The sequence below is a fragment of the Zingiber officinale genome, chromosome 9A (assembly GCF_018446385.1).
Source record: "Zingiber officinale cultivar Zhangliang chromosome 9A, Zo_v1.1, whole genome shotgun sequence".
Classification (NCBI taxonomy): Eukaryota; Viridiplantae; Streptophyta; class Magnoliopsida; order Zingiberales; family Zingiberaceae; genus Zingiber; species Zingiber officinale.
The window spans coordinates 60,189,776-60,206,815 of NC_056002.1; the positions used below are offsets into that span (position 1 = coordinate 60,189,776).

The 17,040-nt window shown below is 35.1% G+C and overlaps 1 protein-coding gene across 2 annotated transcripts; it reads left to right on the forward strand.

Annotated features, from left to right (window-relative positions):
• Positions 1-5,059: 5,059 nt before the first annotated feature.
• On the forward strand, positions 5,060-15,942 carry LOC122018967 (protein NPGR2-like). Of its 2 annotated transcripts, XM_042576459.1 has the most exons (7): positions 5,060-5,330; positions 5,427-5,484; positions 6,043-6,337; positions 7,860-8,109; positions 9,793-11,009; positions 13,115-13,265; positions 15,198-15,942. In XM_042576459.1, exons 3-7 carry the CDS (start codon positions 6,104-6,106, stop codon positions 15,512-15,514), a joined length of 2,169 nt encoding a protein of 722 aa, XP_042432393.1. In that variant the 5' UTR covers positions 5,060-5,330; positions 5,427-5,484; positions 6,043-6,103; the 3' UTR covers positions 15,515-15,942. The 2 variants fall into 2 exon arrangements, with proteins under 2 accessions (XP_042432393.1, XP_042432392.1); XM_042576458.1 differs by lacking the exon at positions 5,427-5,484.
• The last annotated feature ends 1,098 nt before the right edge of the window (positions 15,943-17,040 follow it).

Here is a 17,040-nt window from a genome sequence, read left to right on the forward strand (position 1 = left end):
AGTCTGCCTTCTCAGAGGGAGAATGTAGATTTTAACTTACGCCTTCATTACCTAATGGCACGAAGGAAGTTGAGGCTATGGAAATTAACCTAACTTAAATGAGGTATTGTCAAACATAAAAAAGGGGGAGATTGTTGGTGTAATATTCCTCAGGTCAAAGTTGACCTGGTTGACCAAGCTTGAGTCTTGGTCATGGTTTCGATGTTTGCCAATACATACAGACGACACATGAACAATGCAGGTGCAGTTGTTCATGTGGGGAGATTGTCGGTGCAATTCTCCACTGATCAGAGTCTGATCAGGTTGGTTGAAGAAGAGTCAAGTAGGTCAAGGATGACCGGATACTTGACTGGAAAGTCCTAGTGAGTGAAGCTAGGCAGTGAGAAAATCCTGGTGAGTGAAGTCAGGTGAAAGACTTAGTGAGTAAGCTATGCAGTTGGAAATCTTGGTGAGTGAAGCAAAGTGAAAGTCCTGGTGAGTGAAGTTAGACACGGGGAAAACCAGATGGGTCAAGGTTGACCAGACATCTGGTGAAAGTCCAAGTAGGTCAAGGGAGTGACCGGATACTTGGCATGATGAGGAAAAGTCCAAGTGGGTTAAAGGGATTGACCGGACACTTGGTGAGGGAGTCCTAGCAGGTCAAGGGTGACCAGATGCTAGGCATGATGAACCAACATGTCATGGATTGACCGGATGTTGGTTTGGGGGCTTGGGACTTGGTTTTGGGCAAAAACCAATGTCTGGATCGATCAGCCGATCGATTGGCTGATGCCCAATCGATCAGTTGATCGATTGGGAAGGTTCCCGGGACAAGCCTCGAGTGGGCAAGTCGCAGAGCGCATAGAACGCCTCTGGATCGATCAGTGGATCGATCCAGAGACCCCAATCGATCAGTGGATCGATTGGGGTGGCGCGTTTTTACGTGATAAAGGCTGGATCGATCAGCCGATCGATCCAGGCAATTTACTGAGAGCATAGAGGCGCTCTGGATCGATCAGCCGATCGATCCAAAGCCTCCCGGATCGATTGAGAGCAATCCAATCGATCGGGATCCGACCGTTAGCGTCGATAAAAAGCCGCAGGCGTTCGATTCCTTTAGTAGAGACTTTTACGATTCATCTCCGATCCTCTCCAGCAGCTCTCCACACTTCTTCTCCACTCTACCGCCAGTTCTTGAAGAGTTCTAGGAGCAAGGTTTGCTAGTGATCCAAGATCAAGAGGCGAGCAACAACAAGAAGTTAGGGTTAGGGCTTTTCACTGCATAACGTGTAAACTTTTGCTTGTATTTTTGTTTCCCTTTCCTTCTTCTTGTATTGAGAGTGTTGTAGGGCTTCTTCGCCTTTGGTAGTTATCATAAAGGAGTGTTATTCATAGTGGAGGGTGTGTGTGTGTGCGTGAATCCTTGGACTAGTCACCTCTTGTGAGGTGGATACCAAGTAAAATTCATTTGTTAGCGTTGTATGTTTTTGTTTCTTTGTATTTCCGCTGCGCATTCTTGAAGAAACAAGCAACGAAGCACGCGACGAGCTATTCACCCCCTCTCTAGCTATTTTTCGGTCCCAACACCATTAGCCAATTGGGTCTGACAATTTCGAATGAAACTAGCTGATAGATGTAACACCATTTAGAAATTTAAAAACTTGATATTTTCTGAATTAAGGGAATTTATTAGCGGTATTGATTAGTGAGTATCATTGTTGTACGCCTTATAACGAGTTTGTGCTAAATTTTCTTAAGCTTTTTAAGTTTTCAAAAATTCATTACTCTCAATTTACACTATTGAATTCAGGTTTAAGGGCATGAATATTTTAAGGAGTCTTCCAGAAATATATTAATTTAAATTTGAAGTAATTTAAAGTTCTTTAGATCCATCAATCAATTTTGATTGAAACTGATTGATAGACTTGCACAATTCAAAATTTTAAAATATTGATATTATTTGAACTAGGAGAGTCCTAGAAACCTATTGAAGATGTCGGTTAGTGAGAATTATTATCCTAGGTCTTATAATGAATTTGTACCAAATTCAAAAAGATCAATGGGTTTTTAGGACAATGATACAAGCTCATTATAAGATTAGGACAATATAACAGTCACTAATCAACACCACCAATGTGTTTCAATAAATTTTTTAAATTAAGAGTAATAAATTTTTTAAAATGTACGAATGAAAACCCACATGATTATTTCATAGAAAGAAGAAAAAGGAATATAACTAGAGATGTAAACGAGCCGAATCGAGCCGAATAGTATTAGGCTCGAGCTCAGCTCGTTTAAGTTATATTCGGCCTCGAACTCGGCTCGAGCTCGAATTGAGCTTTTATCACAAGGCTCGAGCTCGGCTCGTTTTAGAATTATCAAGTTTGCAAACAGTTCGAGCTCGGCTCGTTATTAGCTCGATTATCAAAGTTAATGAGCCTAACTCGTTAAGCGAGCTCGGACTCGTTTTCGGACTCGTTTAGAGCTTGTTTTAGAACTCGTTTTTTGACTCATTTTAAAGCTCATTTTATGGCTCGTTTTAGAGCTCTTTTTTTTTTTTTTTTCGTTTTAGAGCTCATTTTTTTTTTATCGTTTTAGAGCTCATTTTTTTGACTCGGTTTAAGGTTCGTTTTTTTGACTTGCGAGCCTATAAACGAACATGTTCGCGAGCTTACTAGCCGAATATCTTTAAGCTCGAGTTCGGCTCGATAAAACTGTCGAGCTCGAGCTCGAGCTCGACTCGATAAGATAAATGAACGAACTCGAACGAACTTTTTTTCGAATCGAGTTCCGAATAACTTACGAACTGTTTGGTTCATTTACATCCCTAAATATAACGGAAATGCCTTACTTATTTTTAAAATTACCAAAGTTAATACATGAAGTGAGTAATATTGAAACCTCTCGCATACGCTGCCGTGAAATGTTATAACAGATATATATTAGCAAAACATCTATTTAGGCAAGCCTAAATTAATTTCTCATATTTTTTTATTATTTTTATTTTTATTTTTATTTTTGATAATTCAGATTTTTAAATCCATCCAACCCAATTAATTTGGAGGTAGACCACGTCGCTCATTTTTAAAATCAATTTTAATTGACAGGGTCGGTGGTCCCGTGTTTTCTCGATCAAAGCAAAAAAAAAAAAACGAAAAAGAGCAGAAAATACCAAAAAAAGAAAAGGAAAGTGAGCTGTAAAAAACAAATTAAAAGAAAAAGAAAAAAATTGACGCCCTTTAATTTTAAAACACGAAATACAAAAACACCACCCTTTTTAGACATCCCGACATCCAATGACGTGATTGGACGGGAAATCTGGGACCTAGGTCCGCGTGTCCGGGTAAACGTCTGTGTTCGATTGACTTTTTATCGCCGCGGTAAAATAAACGCCAGCGATAGATTCGCTGACCCTTTGTTTTACGTCACTGTCGGTAGGCGTTTCGAGATTGGTCGACCCAGCATGTTGATTGGACAGCGAGACCAAGTCAACTGAGAGAACGCACAGTTGCGTCTGGCGGTGCGCGTTCAGGTATTTGAAAACTTAGTAAAAAAATATATTAAAACCGACGGCGGTGGATGTACGTTAATGTTGGGGAAACGCGCCCCGTCTCCCGCGCTCGGGATAGGTGGATGGGAACTTGTCCGACGTGGCAAGATCTAGGCCTCACAACCGAGGGCCGCGGTCAGACCGACGTCTCTTTCCTTGAAGGGCTGGTGGAAGGGAAGGAACACTCAATGCTATCCGTCTTATTATCCATCCATCAAAGTAAACATATGGATAATTTTCTTGACAGAAATAAAATAAAAGGTACTACTAATTATTTATATCATCAAAAATAATCTTTCTCTTTTGAAAATTAACAAATTAATACTTTACTTATAATTTAATATATAAAATACCTATATCTGTATTTCATTTTAAAATAGTATTAATTAAAGTTGCATTACGTTGACATAGAACTACTTCAAAAATAAATAATTTTAATTAAAATTAATCATTATGTATATGCATTACATATATAATATTATGTACTATGCGACACTCAAAAATCTCAGCAAACTTATGTAATAAATTCTCCTTGATAAAAAATAATTAAATTTTTTATATTAAATATTAAACTTATCTTATTAAAATGTTAAGAAATATATATTTTCTAATGTAAAATTCTTTTATTGTGAGATTAAATAGAATCATAATAGTATATATTATTATATAAAAAATAATAAAAGAAAATTACTAATAATTATTTTTAATGTTAAAAAGTGACGTTAATATAATTTAAACTTAGGTTTCATTAAAATTAATTATTAAAAAAATTTAAATTCTTAATTAACTAGTAAGATTACGGTAGAATAAAACAAATTCGACAAATATGCTTACCTTTAAAAATAAGTTATTTAAAAAAACTGCATTGTGTTAGAATAATTTTAACCAAAATTATATTATTTTAAAAAAATTTAATAAAATTATCATATCCTACCTAGAATTATGAGTAACTTTAATTAAAATTACACCACTTTCAAATGATTATGATGAAAATTATAGTATGACCTCACTGATCATCTAAGATGATAAATAGTGACATGTTTGTCACATGAGATTGTGAAATTGAATCGGGAAACTGTTGGGGAGTTATAGTACGATGATACAATTTTATTTATGAAAGAAATTTTCTAAGTATTTCTCTTCCTCATTCATATGAAAGAAAGTGATTCTTTCATCGACTATTAGATATATTTAGAAAATACAAATGAATTATGGATGGTTCAATATCACGAGTGATTTCAACATTATAAATATTTATATGTGCTGTTTTTAGTGATTTTTCAAACAATTAAAAAATAGAGATATTTTCATAACAATTAGGGTGAAATATTATTTCGATAATTTTTTTAAAAGTAGATGCTCGTTTAACAATATGATATAAAGGAGGTCCTTTTAATTTTTGTTTTGGGTTCAATTTTCTTGTACCCATCTTCTTTTCTATCCATTCATTTCCTCCTCCTACTCACGCAGTCACGCTCATCATTTTCTATCCATTCAAGTAAACGCACAATTGAATTTTATTTTATTTTTTAAAGTCTCTCAGCGATCTTTGCCACATTCCTAAGAAATTGCGATGATTTCTTAATTTGAATAGAATTCTTAGAAGCCGCCCTTCCCTGATAGGAGATTTCGAGGAATTCGAAGGGTAAAGGGAGCGATTTCCTTTGAATTACCGTCGGAATGCTTTGGCAGGGCGATTCTTTTTGAGGAATTTTGCTTTTTTCCTCGGCGGAATTTCATCAAAGAGGTCGAGAGATTAAGATTTTATTGCTGGGTCCCCGATCGAGGGTTGGTTGAATTGGTAAGATTTATTGCCCTAGAAGTACTTTTTTATTGCCCCTTTCGAAACTCGTCCGGTATCCCTTCTGTGGATTACTGGCTACATTAACTTGGCCAGGTTTCGAGAGTTGGCGAGTGTCTGCCTATTTTGGACGGGGAGGTTGAAGAAATCTCTGGTAGGATCTTCTTTGTGTTGTGTTTTCGCAATCGGTAATTAGGGTTTCGAGAGGACGGAGGGCGCGAAAGGTGTGGTTTTGGTTCATCCGGGGCAGTTTTGTGGTTGTTCGAATTGCTCTTTGTGTTGGGATCCGGGCTTTTGAGGTGTTTGATTGTTAATCTTCTTTCTTGGTTTCATATTTTCCTTTTTCCCTGAGATAGATAGTAAGTCTGCGTTATAAACTTTTGTTTTGTATTGTTCGATCTCTCAGCTTTTCTAAGTTTCATCAGTGCTTTAGTCTTTTGTTTTCTTGTCTCATACCCTTCGCAGATTGTCAAGGTTGCAAAGTTTTCTATGGTAAATTAAGCCAAAAGTTGAATTCTTGGATAGGTCCCTAACACTGGATTCATCATGCGTTTTGAGTGTCTGTTTGTGTGTGATATTCCATCTTTTATTTTGTCTGTTTATGAGGAATTTCACAACAGTTCAATGGAGTTCGAATTGATTTGCTTGCTGTCAGTTGGGATACCACTCATCAGTGGTTCTTTAACACTCCTTCCTTTTCTGTATATGCTAGGTATCTCTCAAAAGTAGATGGTACAGAGTCTTCTTCAAGCTGCGTGAATGATTAGAAATGAATGAAGAGGAGAGGTTCCTTCTCTGTCCTTATGAGGAACACAATGAACTGCTTGTGTTCTGGTGAACAAATGCAAGTCAACGAAATGACCCAATCAACTGAGTTCTTGTCCACAAAGGATGTCTCGGTAGACCAATATACTCAACAAAATAGTGAGATTGAACAAAGGGTTGACATTGGAAACATTGAAGAAGCGGAGTCATCTCTTCGTGAAGGTCTCTGCTTGAATTATGAGGTTGGTGTCAGTCTTTTTAGGCACCAGTTTATGGTGGCGATGAGCCCTTCATAAAGTTCTGATGCACATGCATGTCTATATACTTTCAATTCTAGAATTAGGATTGTCTTTATGATATTAAGAAACAATACATGCAATTCTCTGTTACTTTGTGAGCTTATTTTGCCATGCTGCTGTGCATGAGGGTATACATAGTCAAGCTCAAGCATATTCATTTAAACATTTGGCTTGTCATTATCTAAAGGCTAACAAAATGCTGATGCTTAACTTGTTTATAATCAATCAGCCTTAGCGAAGCCTTATTTTAACCCATCCTGAGCTTTAGGTAAATTAAGTTGCTCCCAAGATATTTTTATACAATTGGTATTGCACTTTTAGAAAAGGTCCTTGTGGTATTATATAGGCCCACCTAAGAATATTTATTGCTTCAAGTAGCTATGCCTAGTGCATTTGCAATGAGATATTGGTTTATTTTTCAATTATCTCACCCAAGCAAATGTAATCTACTACAGATCAACTAGATATTTTTAGAAATTATTTGGATAACATGACTAATTTAATATTTTTTTTTTCTTTATTTCATACAAACTTGAGGAAACAATAAAAGGAAATGGAAAGACATCTATTGGCAAAAGAGTATGTTAAACATAGATCTTGCTCAAATTGGATTACTTTAGAATTTAGTTGCAAAGGTTCAAAAGTAGTGGACTATCTCAAGTCTCAACCAAAGGGGATCACTATATTAACCTGTACTCAATACTGAAGAGAATGAATCACAACTTGGTATATATGAAGACAATAGGAATATGTAGAAAATTATCAATTTTTTGCACATTAAAATTAAATTTTCTTTTTTGTCATAACTCATAAGCACTAAAAGCTGTGAAAATACAAACTAAAACTTTATTTGCTTATTAACTGTTATGTGTTAATCGCTAGGGTAACTGTTTGAGTATCATGAACAGTTAATTAAATAATATTTTGCATAGACACATTTTATCCTGAAGGGGATCCTTAGCACAACGGTAAAGTTGCGCCGTGTGACCTAGAGGTCACCGGTTTGAGTCTTGGAAACAACCTTTTGTAAAGCAGAGTAAGGCTATGTACAATAGACCCTTCTCCGGAGCTCCATTGGTGGGAGCTTCGTGCATTGGGCTGCCTTTATTTTATAGGCACATCTTATCTTGTATAATTCTTTCAAACCTGAATTTTTATAGTATACTTGAAGTGTTTGAAGCTCAATTTTTTTTAGTCATTGTGCATATGGTTACTGTTATTTGCTTGGTATCTTGGATTTCCATATTTATACAAATTTGTATATTTGATGATGAAAGTGTTTTCCAGGATCTTCTGATCTATAACAATGCCACTGTACTATCTTCTAAACGGTTTTCAATGTGTATTTAGAGTGTATTTATGTTTTGTATGTCATTACTTTATACAGACCTACAATACAAAATTATTGTTTGGTACCAATTGAAGTTACATAAAAGAGTTTTTTTTTTTTTTTTTTATCTTGTAGGAAGCAAGAGCCTTGCTTGGCAGGCTGGAGTATCAAAGAGGAAATGTAGAAGCTGCACTTCGTGTTTTTGATGGCATAGATCTTGCTTCAGTGGCTCCTAAGATAAGGTCCACGATAAATAAAAGAATGGAACACCACAAGAATCATACAAACTGGGATGCTCGGCCAATGTCCATACATGCAGTTGGCTTACTTCTTGAAGCAGTGTATTTAAAAGCAAGAGCATTGCAAGATCTGGGAAGGTTTAAAGGTGTGCCTTTTATTCTGAATCATAGTTTCTAACTGATTTGAACTGCACTCTAAGTGGCCGAGCATAAATACAATTTCTTACATTATCGTAAAGGTACTTCTATAAACAAGTTAGAAAATTTACAATCGTATAGGATGAATAATCCTTCCACTCTAAGTGGTGAATGTACTATGCGGAGGTTATATATTTATGACTGATTTTTGCCACCTAAAATGGTAGTTGTGCCATTTTAAGGTTTATTAGTGTGAGTCAGGTTTCCCTTCAGAATGCCCATGAACCACATACTGCCAAATCTGCTAGATCTAAGTGTAGGCAATCACATGTTCATTGCTGAGAGAGATGCATCTTTGCATCTCTTGGGTTCTAGGAAATTTGTACTAGACATTTTGAGTTCTTTTTTGGGCTATACAAACTGCTAAGTTTTGTTCTAAGATAACTTTTATCATGTTAGTTCATTTAATTCAACTGATTAGGTATGGGCATAAAGTCCAATTCACTTGACTAAAAAGACTGTTGCATGACCCATCATGTCTTTATGTTTTGATCATTATGCATGTGTGATTTTAGGAGTGTGCTCTATGACAGAGACTCATAGCAAGTATGGCGTAATCAAAACTATGGTCCTAGATGTTTGTTGCTGTGTGCATATTGCAACTTATTATAACATAGCTTTTCACTAGTGCATATCTCTATATTATTGCTTCAGCAGCATCTGAAGTGTGTTTCATCACTAGTGTTGCATTTGTGCAATATCTTTTAGAGAACTCTTCTTTTGTTGCAAAATTTTGAAATGAGATCAGAGGATCCTTTCTCTAAGGAATGTTAATATATTAAGGAAATTGGAGATAAGCACTAAGAGTGTGTGATCTAGTATATATAATTTTTTGTTAGTTATAATTTTGGTTTTGATAGACAAATTTTAATGAATGTAACTTTGTTTGAAAAGTGTAAGAGCATCCACATCAGCTACTCTATTCAAAGATTTTATCCTAAATTTTAGATAGGGTAGCTAAAAAGCCTTTGCATCAGCTATCCTATCTATTCCCTAAATTTAGATTTGATGAATAGTGATTTCTAAATTTAGGAAATGAAACCTCTATCCTAAAAGTAAAATAATATATTTTTTTTCAATCTCTCTCCTTCCACTCATTCTTTTCAATATCTCTCCTTCCACTCATTCTATAAATATAATAATAAAAAAATAGAAGAAAGAGAAGAAAATAATAGATAATGGAAATTTTAGGGTAGTTGATGTAGTGTGAAGTGAAAAGTGATTGTTTAAATTTAATAAAGTAAGTTATTTACCCTAAATTTTAGATATAGTGATAGGGAAACTGATGTGGATGCTCTAATTGGGGTGTTGAATCTCCAAAATGAGCAGCTGACAAGCTTGGCCTTCGTGACTAAACATTTGATATTTTAACCTCTCTTGCATCCTCTCCTTATGATGTAAGAAATTTTGTTGTCGATGTGTTAAACCTGCTGAAACAAATTTTACCTATGTAACTTCTTTATGGTAAATATGTATCGCCATTCATCATGTAACTTTAGTTTCTTGTTTCTCAGATGTATTAGTTAGGCAGTATCTTTTTTGTTTCTGGTTTTTTTTTTTTAATCTTTTTGCTCATTATGAATTGAATGTGAATTTAACGAATGTCCAAGATATTTCTAAATTTGTTGCAGAAGCTGCTCAATCATGCAACATTGTCCTGGACACTTTAGAGTCTGCTTTAACTGATGGCTCTGTGGGGAACTTTCTTACTGATAGTAAGTTACAGGAGATAGTACGCAGGGCGGTTGAGTTACTTCCAGAGCTATGGAAACTGGCTGGGTTTTCCCATGAGGTCATCTTATCTTACCGGAGAGCCCTTCTTGGACACTGGAATCTTGATGCTGTCACCACAGCAAAGATACAAAAGGAATTTGCTATTTTTCTTCTTTATGGAGGCTTTGATGCAAGCCCCCCTAACCTTCGTTTTCAAATGGATGGCGCTTTTATTCCTAGGAACAATATAGAAGAGGCTGTTCTTCTGTTAACTATTCTACTGAGAAAGTTTTCTCTGAAGAGAATTGAATGGGACCCATCTATTCTTCATCATCTGACTTTTGCGCTAGCCATATCAGGGCAGTTAGGTTCACTGGCCAATCAGGTAGAAGAATTACTACCTGGTGCCCTAGATAGGAAAACCCAATACTATACTCTTGCTTTGTGTTATTTGGGGGAAAATGATGATCTTACTGCTTTGAATCTACTGAGAAAGCTACTGAGTGCTTCAGAGGATCCAAATTGTGTGAAAGCATTGTTACTTGCTTCTAAAGTTTGTGGTGAGAATATTTCGTGTGCAGAAGATGGTGTTATGTTTGCACGCAGGGCTCTCACCAACTTGCATGGTTGCTGTGGCCAAATTGAAAGTCTAGCTAATTGTTTACTTGGAATTTCTCTTTCAACTCAGGCTAGGTCTTCTAGTTCTGACTCAGAGAGGGTTTTAAGGCAGTCTGAGGCAATTTACTCGCTTGAAAAAGCTGAAAAAGTGGTCCCTGGGAAAGATTATAGGATCTTATATAATCTAAGCTTGGAAAATGCTGAACAAAGAAAGTTGGATTCAGCTCTTCGTTATGCCAAACAGCTCATGCAACTTGAAGCTGGATCAAATATTGAAGGATGGATTCTTTTAGCTCGAATATTGTCTGCACAGAAGCGGTTTGTTGATGCTGAAACTATTATTAATGCTGCTTTGGAACAAACAGGAAAATGGAATCACGGGGTATTGTTGAGGACTAAAGCTAAAATTCAAATCGCACAAGGGCAATTGAAGAATGCAATTGAGACATATACTCATCTTCTTGCAGTAATTCAGTTGAAGACTAAAAGTTTTGGCTTTGGACTAGCAACTTTGAAGGTAAAATAATCTTCTTCTTCTAAAATGCTTTTATTATCTGTCACAATGGATTATTATTCTTTTTCTTTTGTTATATATATTAATATGTATTATTCCTTTTTGTTTGTTATATATGATCTTAATTGGTCTAAGGCCAATCCTATGCTTACTCATTGTCCTATGTAGGATCTCAGTCTAAACAACCTTTACTAAATAGAATATGTTAGAAATCTTTTAAGATTGGCATTTACAATAACAAATATGTTTTATGGGCATGTCATATCATATGAGAAAGTTTTTGATTATGTAATATATTTTCTAATTGCTTAGTAGATTTATCTTGCTTCATTGTTGTCATTATCTTCCATCTTATAATTATCATTCATCTTGTAGAAGTTGCTTGATGTGCAATGACAAAGCACTAAGAATTGTAGTGTATACTTTTATTTTTCATATATTTACCATAGGATTATTTTTCTTTATGCTTTGTGGTGTTGAAATGTAGCCCTTAAAATGCCAATCTAATAAAATGAAATGAAGTGAGTTATTTAGATATTTTAAAAAAACTAGGTTTAGGGCTATAAAATGCTTGAAAACTTAATAGGAAGCAACAAGAAACGTCGATTAGCAAGTGGTAATAGCAGTGACAAGCAACATTGAGTGGCGACGACTCTTTGACTTTGGGTGGTGCACATAAATAAGGTTTTTTTATCTGGGTGGGAGATGTGGTTGGAGGAGAGAGCATTGGTTGAAACCTCAAATGAAGTAATCGTGATCACCGACTAAATTGTGACCCTGGCGGCAAAAAGAATTACATAATGGTTTAAATTAAAACTGTTATATTAAAAAAAATTATTATATATCTATCTATATATCATCATTATAAATTTGTAAAAGTGTTATAACTTATAACCGTGTTATAAATAATTAATATACATCATAATTGTGTTATATATATATATATATATATATATATATATATATATATATATATATATATATGGGAAGTAAGATAAAGACAATATGGGAAGTAAAATAATTTAAGGTTAGTAAGATAAAGACAATATATAAAATTTAAGTTCAATAGTAGCAGACGTAATAAGATAATTGTTAAGATGGGAGATAATGAGTTATAGAGATTTAAGAGCCTAGGTTTATTTTTGCAAAATGATAGAGGTTGATAAATGTTTTACATAAGATACAAATAGGATTGTTGAAATGGAGGAGAACAACATATGCTCTTTGTGATCGACCCTAATGACGCAGGAGGATCCATATAACTGATTCCACTTAGTAGAATAAAAACTTGGTTGTTATGTTTAATAGTTGCTACAAAATTTTAATAGGCATTAAACATCTCACGAGATAATATTAAAATATGAACTCGACACTTGAAATATAAAATAGTTAACGATTATAATAATTAAATATTAATAAAAGTGTTTTTTTAATTAATATACACTTATATTTTAAAAATATGCGAAATTGCATCGGCATGACATGATATGATACCAAAGATAGATAGTTATATATAGTTCTGGTCCATGATTGAAACTTTGACATTGTTGGAAATTTTAAACCTTGATAAAATTTCAAGAGTAGATGCTGAACCTTGATATATTTATTTCACTCTGCAATCTCTCAATTTTTATCTAACCTCAAACTTCAAAATCTCATGATGTCTTGAATTTGAGTAGTCAAGGAACTAAGTCGAGACATTTAAAGATCTTCACGAATTTCTAATATCTCTTTCTTGACAACCATAATCTTGTTGCCATCTCTTTGAAGATCAGTTCAGAGCCTTGAATCTTCATGCCACTGCACCAGCCTTGTTTTTTTGCTTTTTGATAAGTGTTTTACTCAGGTTTATCTTTTCCTTAAGAGACTTCTTATAATTCATCTGAAGAAGTTCAACTTAGATAGTATCTACACTGTAGCTTCAGTGGGAGTGTTAAAAATATTAGATGTAACCTAGTTTAAGGTATGCCTAAGTTTGAGAAAAATTTAGTATATTTCTAAGGGCTATAAATACATACGTTGCAATTCCATGCATCAATAATGTAATATTTTATCCCTCTCAATTCAGATATATCTGGAAATATTACTTCACAGATTACTATTTGCAGGGTGGAAAAATTGATAGAAGTTTGGAACTTCAGACTTGGTATGATCTTACTAATGTCTACATAAGCATGTCACAATGGAGGGATGCTGAAGTTTGCTTAAAAAATTTCAAAGCTATTAATCCTTATTCTGCTTTAGCATGGCATGCAACAGGTATCCATGTTTGTCAACTATTTTTTTCTTTATCCAAGCTACATTTTATATACTGCCGGTCTGCAATAATCACCTGCTTTCTAGTTTTAGTTTTTATTTTTTTTTTCTCTTGATTTTCTTTTGTTCACGAGAATTTAATTAGATGATTGTTTCTAAAAGACTCTTTTTACTTAGTGTCAGTGGACCTTTCGGCTGTTTAATTATCCTGAATTTGTTGTTTTCTTCAGCTTAAACTGGTTTGTTTTCAACATAATCTGCGAAAGCTGATTATTGTAACTGCCATGATTGCCTCAAGATTGGAGTGGTTTGTTCCTAGATATCTTTCAATACACAGGCTATTCTGTGATTCATCTAAAGAGAAGAATTTAGCAGTACCAATTTACTAAATAAGAAGATGCGGATATCTAACTAGAACTTTGGATAAACTAGTTCTGTTCTCAAATTCCCTTTGAGGAATTCATGTAGTGACTCATTTACTATGGTTCTATAGTTTACAATGAACTTGACTTGTTGCCATTGATCATTTATAATTTGTCGTGATGAGTAGCACGTTCATGAAGCACATCTTACATTTTTGGTTTTGTGCCTCTCGTATCTCATCCTTCCTATATTATTTTGTTGCAAAATCTCATAGATTCCATTAGGACCTACTTGCTCTATAGTCTCATTGCATTGAGACAGTTTCTTGTTTGATCTAGCTGGTGTAACGGGATATATTATAATAAGTATTTGGAGTAGCATTATTGTTAATGATCAGATTGTAATTGTATAAACTGATTGGTTTTGCATTTCTTTTGGGCGCATATGAAAGATGAATGTCTTACATTCTTGCAAAGACTCCAACACCATTAATTTTTGAATTTTCTCATTATTAACCTTCCCTGCTTAGTCCTCCCTGTCCTGTTCCACCTTTGAGGACATCAATTGATATACTGGGATTCTGGTAGTTAGGTATGCTAACCTCATATCATCGTTGGATTTTTATTTTTTTTAGAGAAGATCTTGTGGAAATTTTTTTGTGTACTTTCCGGTTGATGGTTTGCTTGATTATTGTAACCGTCAGATGCATACGTGATCCACCCAATGTTTAAAATTTCGACCCGTGCCAATGTTTCGGTCTGCACCAGAACGATACGGTTTCGGTACCGTATTGTGCCGTGCCGATATAATTTCGGTATTTTTTAAATATAAAATATATTAATTAAAAACCAAAATATTTAACATAAATATTTAAAAAATAAACAAGATAAAAAATAATCTTTTAAAAAAGGAAAAGATATGAAATAGATAAATAAAAAAATAAAAAATTTATTATAATTTTTAAATTAAAATAAATGAAATATAAAATTAATTAGATAATTTTATTAGAGTTTAATAAAGTCTCTTTAGATTATCTCCACCATAACTAGGAGTTGATTAAAAAAATTAACCTAAGTTTAATTAAAAGAAATCTGAAATCTGACACCACTCGCGAGTCCGCACAACTTCGATGCCGTCGTAGGGTTGCGCGACCAGCCATGGCCGTGGGGATTGCATGACTCCTTCGACGCGACCACGTTGGTCGTGCGACCCCTCTGCAGTGACCGCAGGGTCGCACGATGTCTCCACGGCAGCAGCGGAAGGGTTATGCGACCTCTCTGCTACTGTTGCAAGGTCGAACGCCCTCTGCTGTGACCACGGGGTCGCGCAACACGTCGCACCTGTCGTGGGTTTGGTGCCGGGGTTGTGCCGGTGCCGATCGCCAAACGGAACGAGACGTTTCACTCGTTTCAACCGTTTCGGCACGGCACTTTAAACCATGGATCCACCCACTATCAATATACTAGTCATGTAAAGATTCTTTTTCTATTCTCTCTTTTATTTCGAATGCTTTTTGTTTGTGTAAATTTCCACTCAATTTTAATCTTACACATTAAACTCTATTGATTTCAGGACAGTTATATGAAGCAAAGGGCCTCCTTAAAGAAGCTCAAGGAGCATATGCTAAAGCCTTGGACATAGAACCAGGCCATGTCCCTAGCTTGGTCTCCACTGCGATTGTCCTTAGAGATCTAAATGACACTTCATTGGCCGTCATCAAAGGCTTCCTCACTGATGCACTTCGACTTGACCACGCTAACCATATTGCTTGGTTCAATCTTGGTCTAATTTATAAAGCTGAAAATCCAAGGTTGGCACTTGAAGCTTCTGAGTGTTTTCAGGCTGCCACTCTCCTTGAAGAGACTGCACCAGTTGAACCTTTCAGATGACGTCTTCCACAACAATCAAACTCTGTAAGTTATTGTGAATCTGCAACTATTTTAGTGTTTTGCGGTATCAGGTCCTACTGCTTTGTGTATTTAGGTTGCTTCAATCATTTAAGTGCATAGAATTAGAAATGATAAAATTTCTCATGCATATATTTCTTGGATCATAGAAGTCACCTGTTATGACCTAACTTTCAACAGATGCGATGTGACCTGCTAAAAGGACCCTCGCATTGTTATAGCAGGTCTTATATATAGGCCTTAGGAGAAGGTGCCTCTAATGTGCATCGCCATATGTTATCTTCCTATTGATGCTGATCTTTCACTATAGGCCATTAGGTTCTCTAGGCACAGCCTCCTCTTCCTAGCAGTACATGGGGCGGTGATCTGACAACTCCGATCACCATTTGTTGTGAATAAATAAGAGTAGGTTTTTTTTTTTTTTTCAAATTTACCATAAATGGCACCATGGTTTATGAAAAGGGCCATTGTTCTTCCTTGGTATGTACAGAATTTTTCTGGGATGTCAAATAAAACTGAAAAGTCTGAGTTAAAACATCAGGCACTGAAGTTTGACAATCGTTGCAGAGCTAACACTTGCACCCCAACTGTCTGATTCTGATTTGCTAATCATTCCTTTGTAAACAAATGAATATCCAATGACATATGTGCCACAGCAATAACTTGGTTCTTTGCTCCACAGATTTCGGCTGAAAGTGAACAGCTGAATCCCATGTGTTTGCTAGTAAGGCTTTCGATCAGTCTTTTATTGTTTCATTTGTTATGTTAATCAAAACCATATGCCATTACTGTCTCATTAGTCACAAGAATTCACTTTCTAAGATTTAAGTTATCTTGTTAAACAATGAAATGAATATTCAAACTTGTTTCTTGAAAATCTACTCTTCTGAGATTTAAGTAATTTTATTTAGACACTGATTGAATACTCAAACCCTTGACTTATATATTCATCTTTCACCTTTCGTAGAATTCAGTCTCGTTTCTTGCGTGTATGATTTCTAACATCAGTTTTCTTCTTCTCAATTGTCTTATATTCAGCTTTCACCTTTTGTAGAATTCAGTCTCGTTTCTTGCGTGTATGATTTCTAACATCAGTTTTCTTCTTCACAACTGTCTGCAAGCAAATGTGAAGTGATTTTTTTTTTCCATTTTGTGTGGTATGCCACTGAAACCCTTTATTTGGAGCACTTTTTTGTCACAAGTATCCCTGCTCCGCATCTATTATTATGCTAAATCATAGGAATTTATGAAGGTCAGAGGTAGCTTGATTCTGTGATTTAACAAGCCACCTATCAAACAGTAAGTAAGAAGTCAACACATCCTTAAAAGTGTCTTTGTTTGATACTTTCTGCATTCCTCACCCGTTGAAGGCTATCATGGTACATCTAGAATGCTGGCATTAATTTTAGCTATATTTTGTTATGAAATTTCTCCTCGCTTTGATCAAAAGTGAGTCTTGACCGGGCAAATGACAATTTGACAGAGAAAGGCTATATTTAATTAGTGAA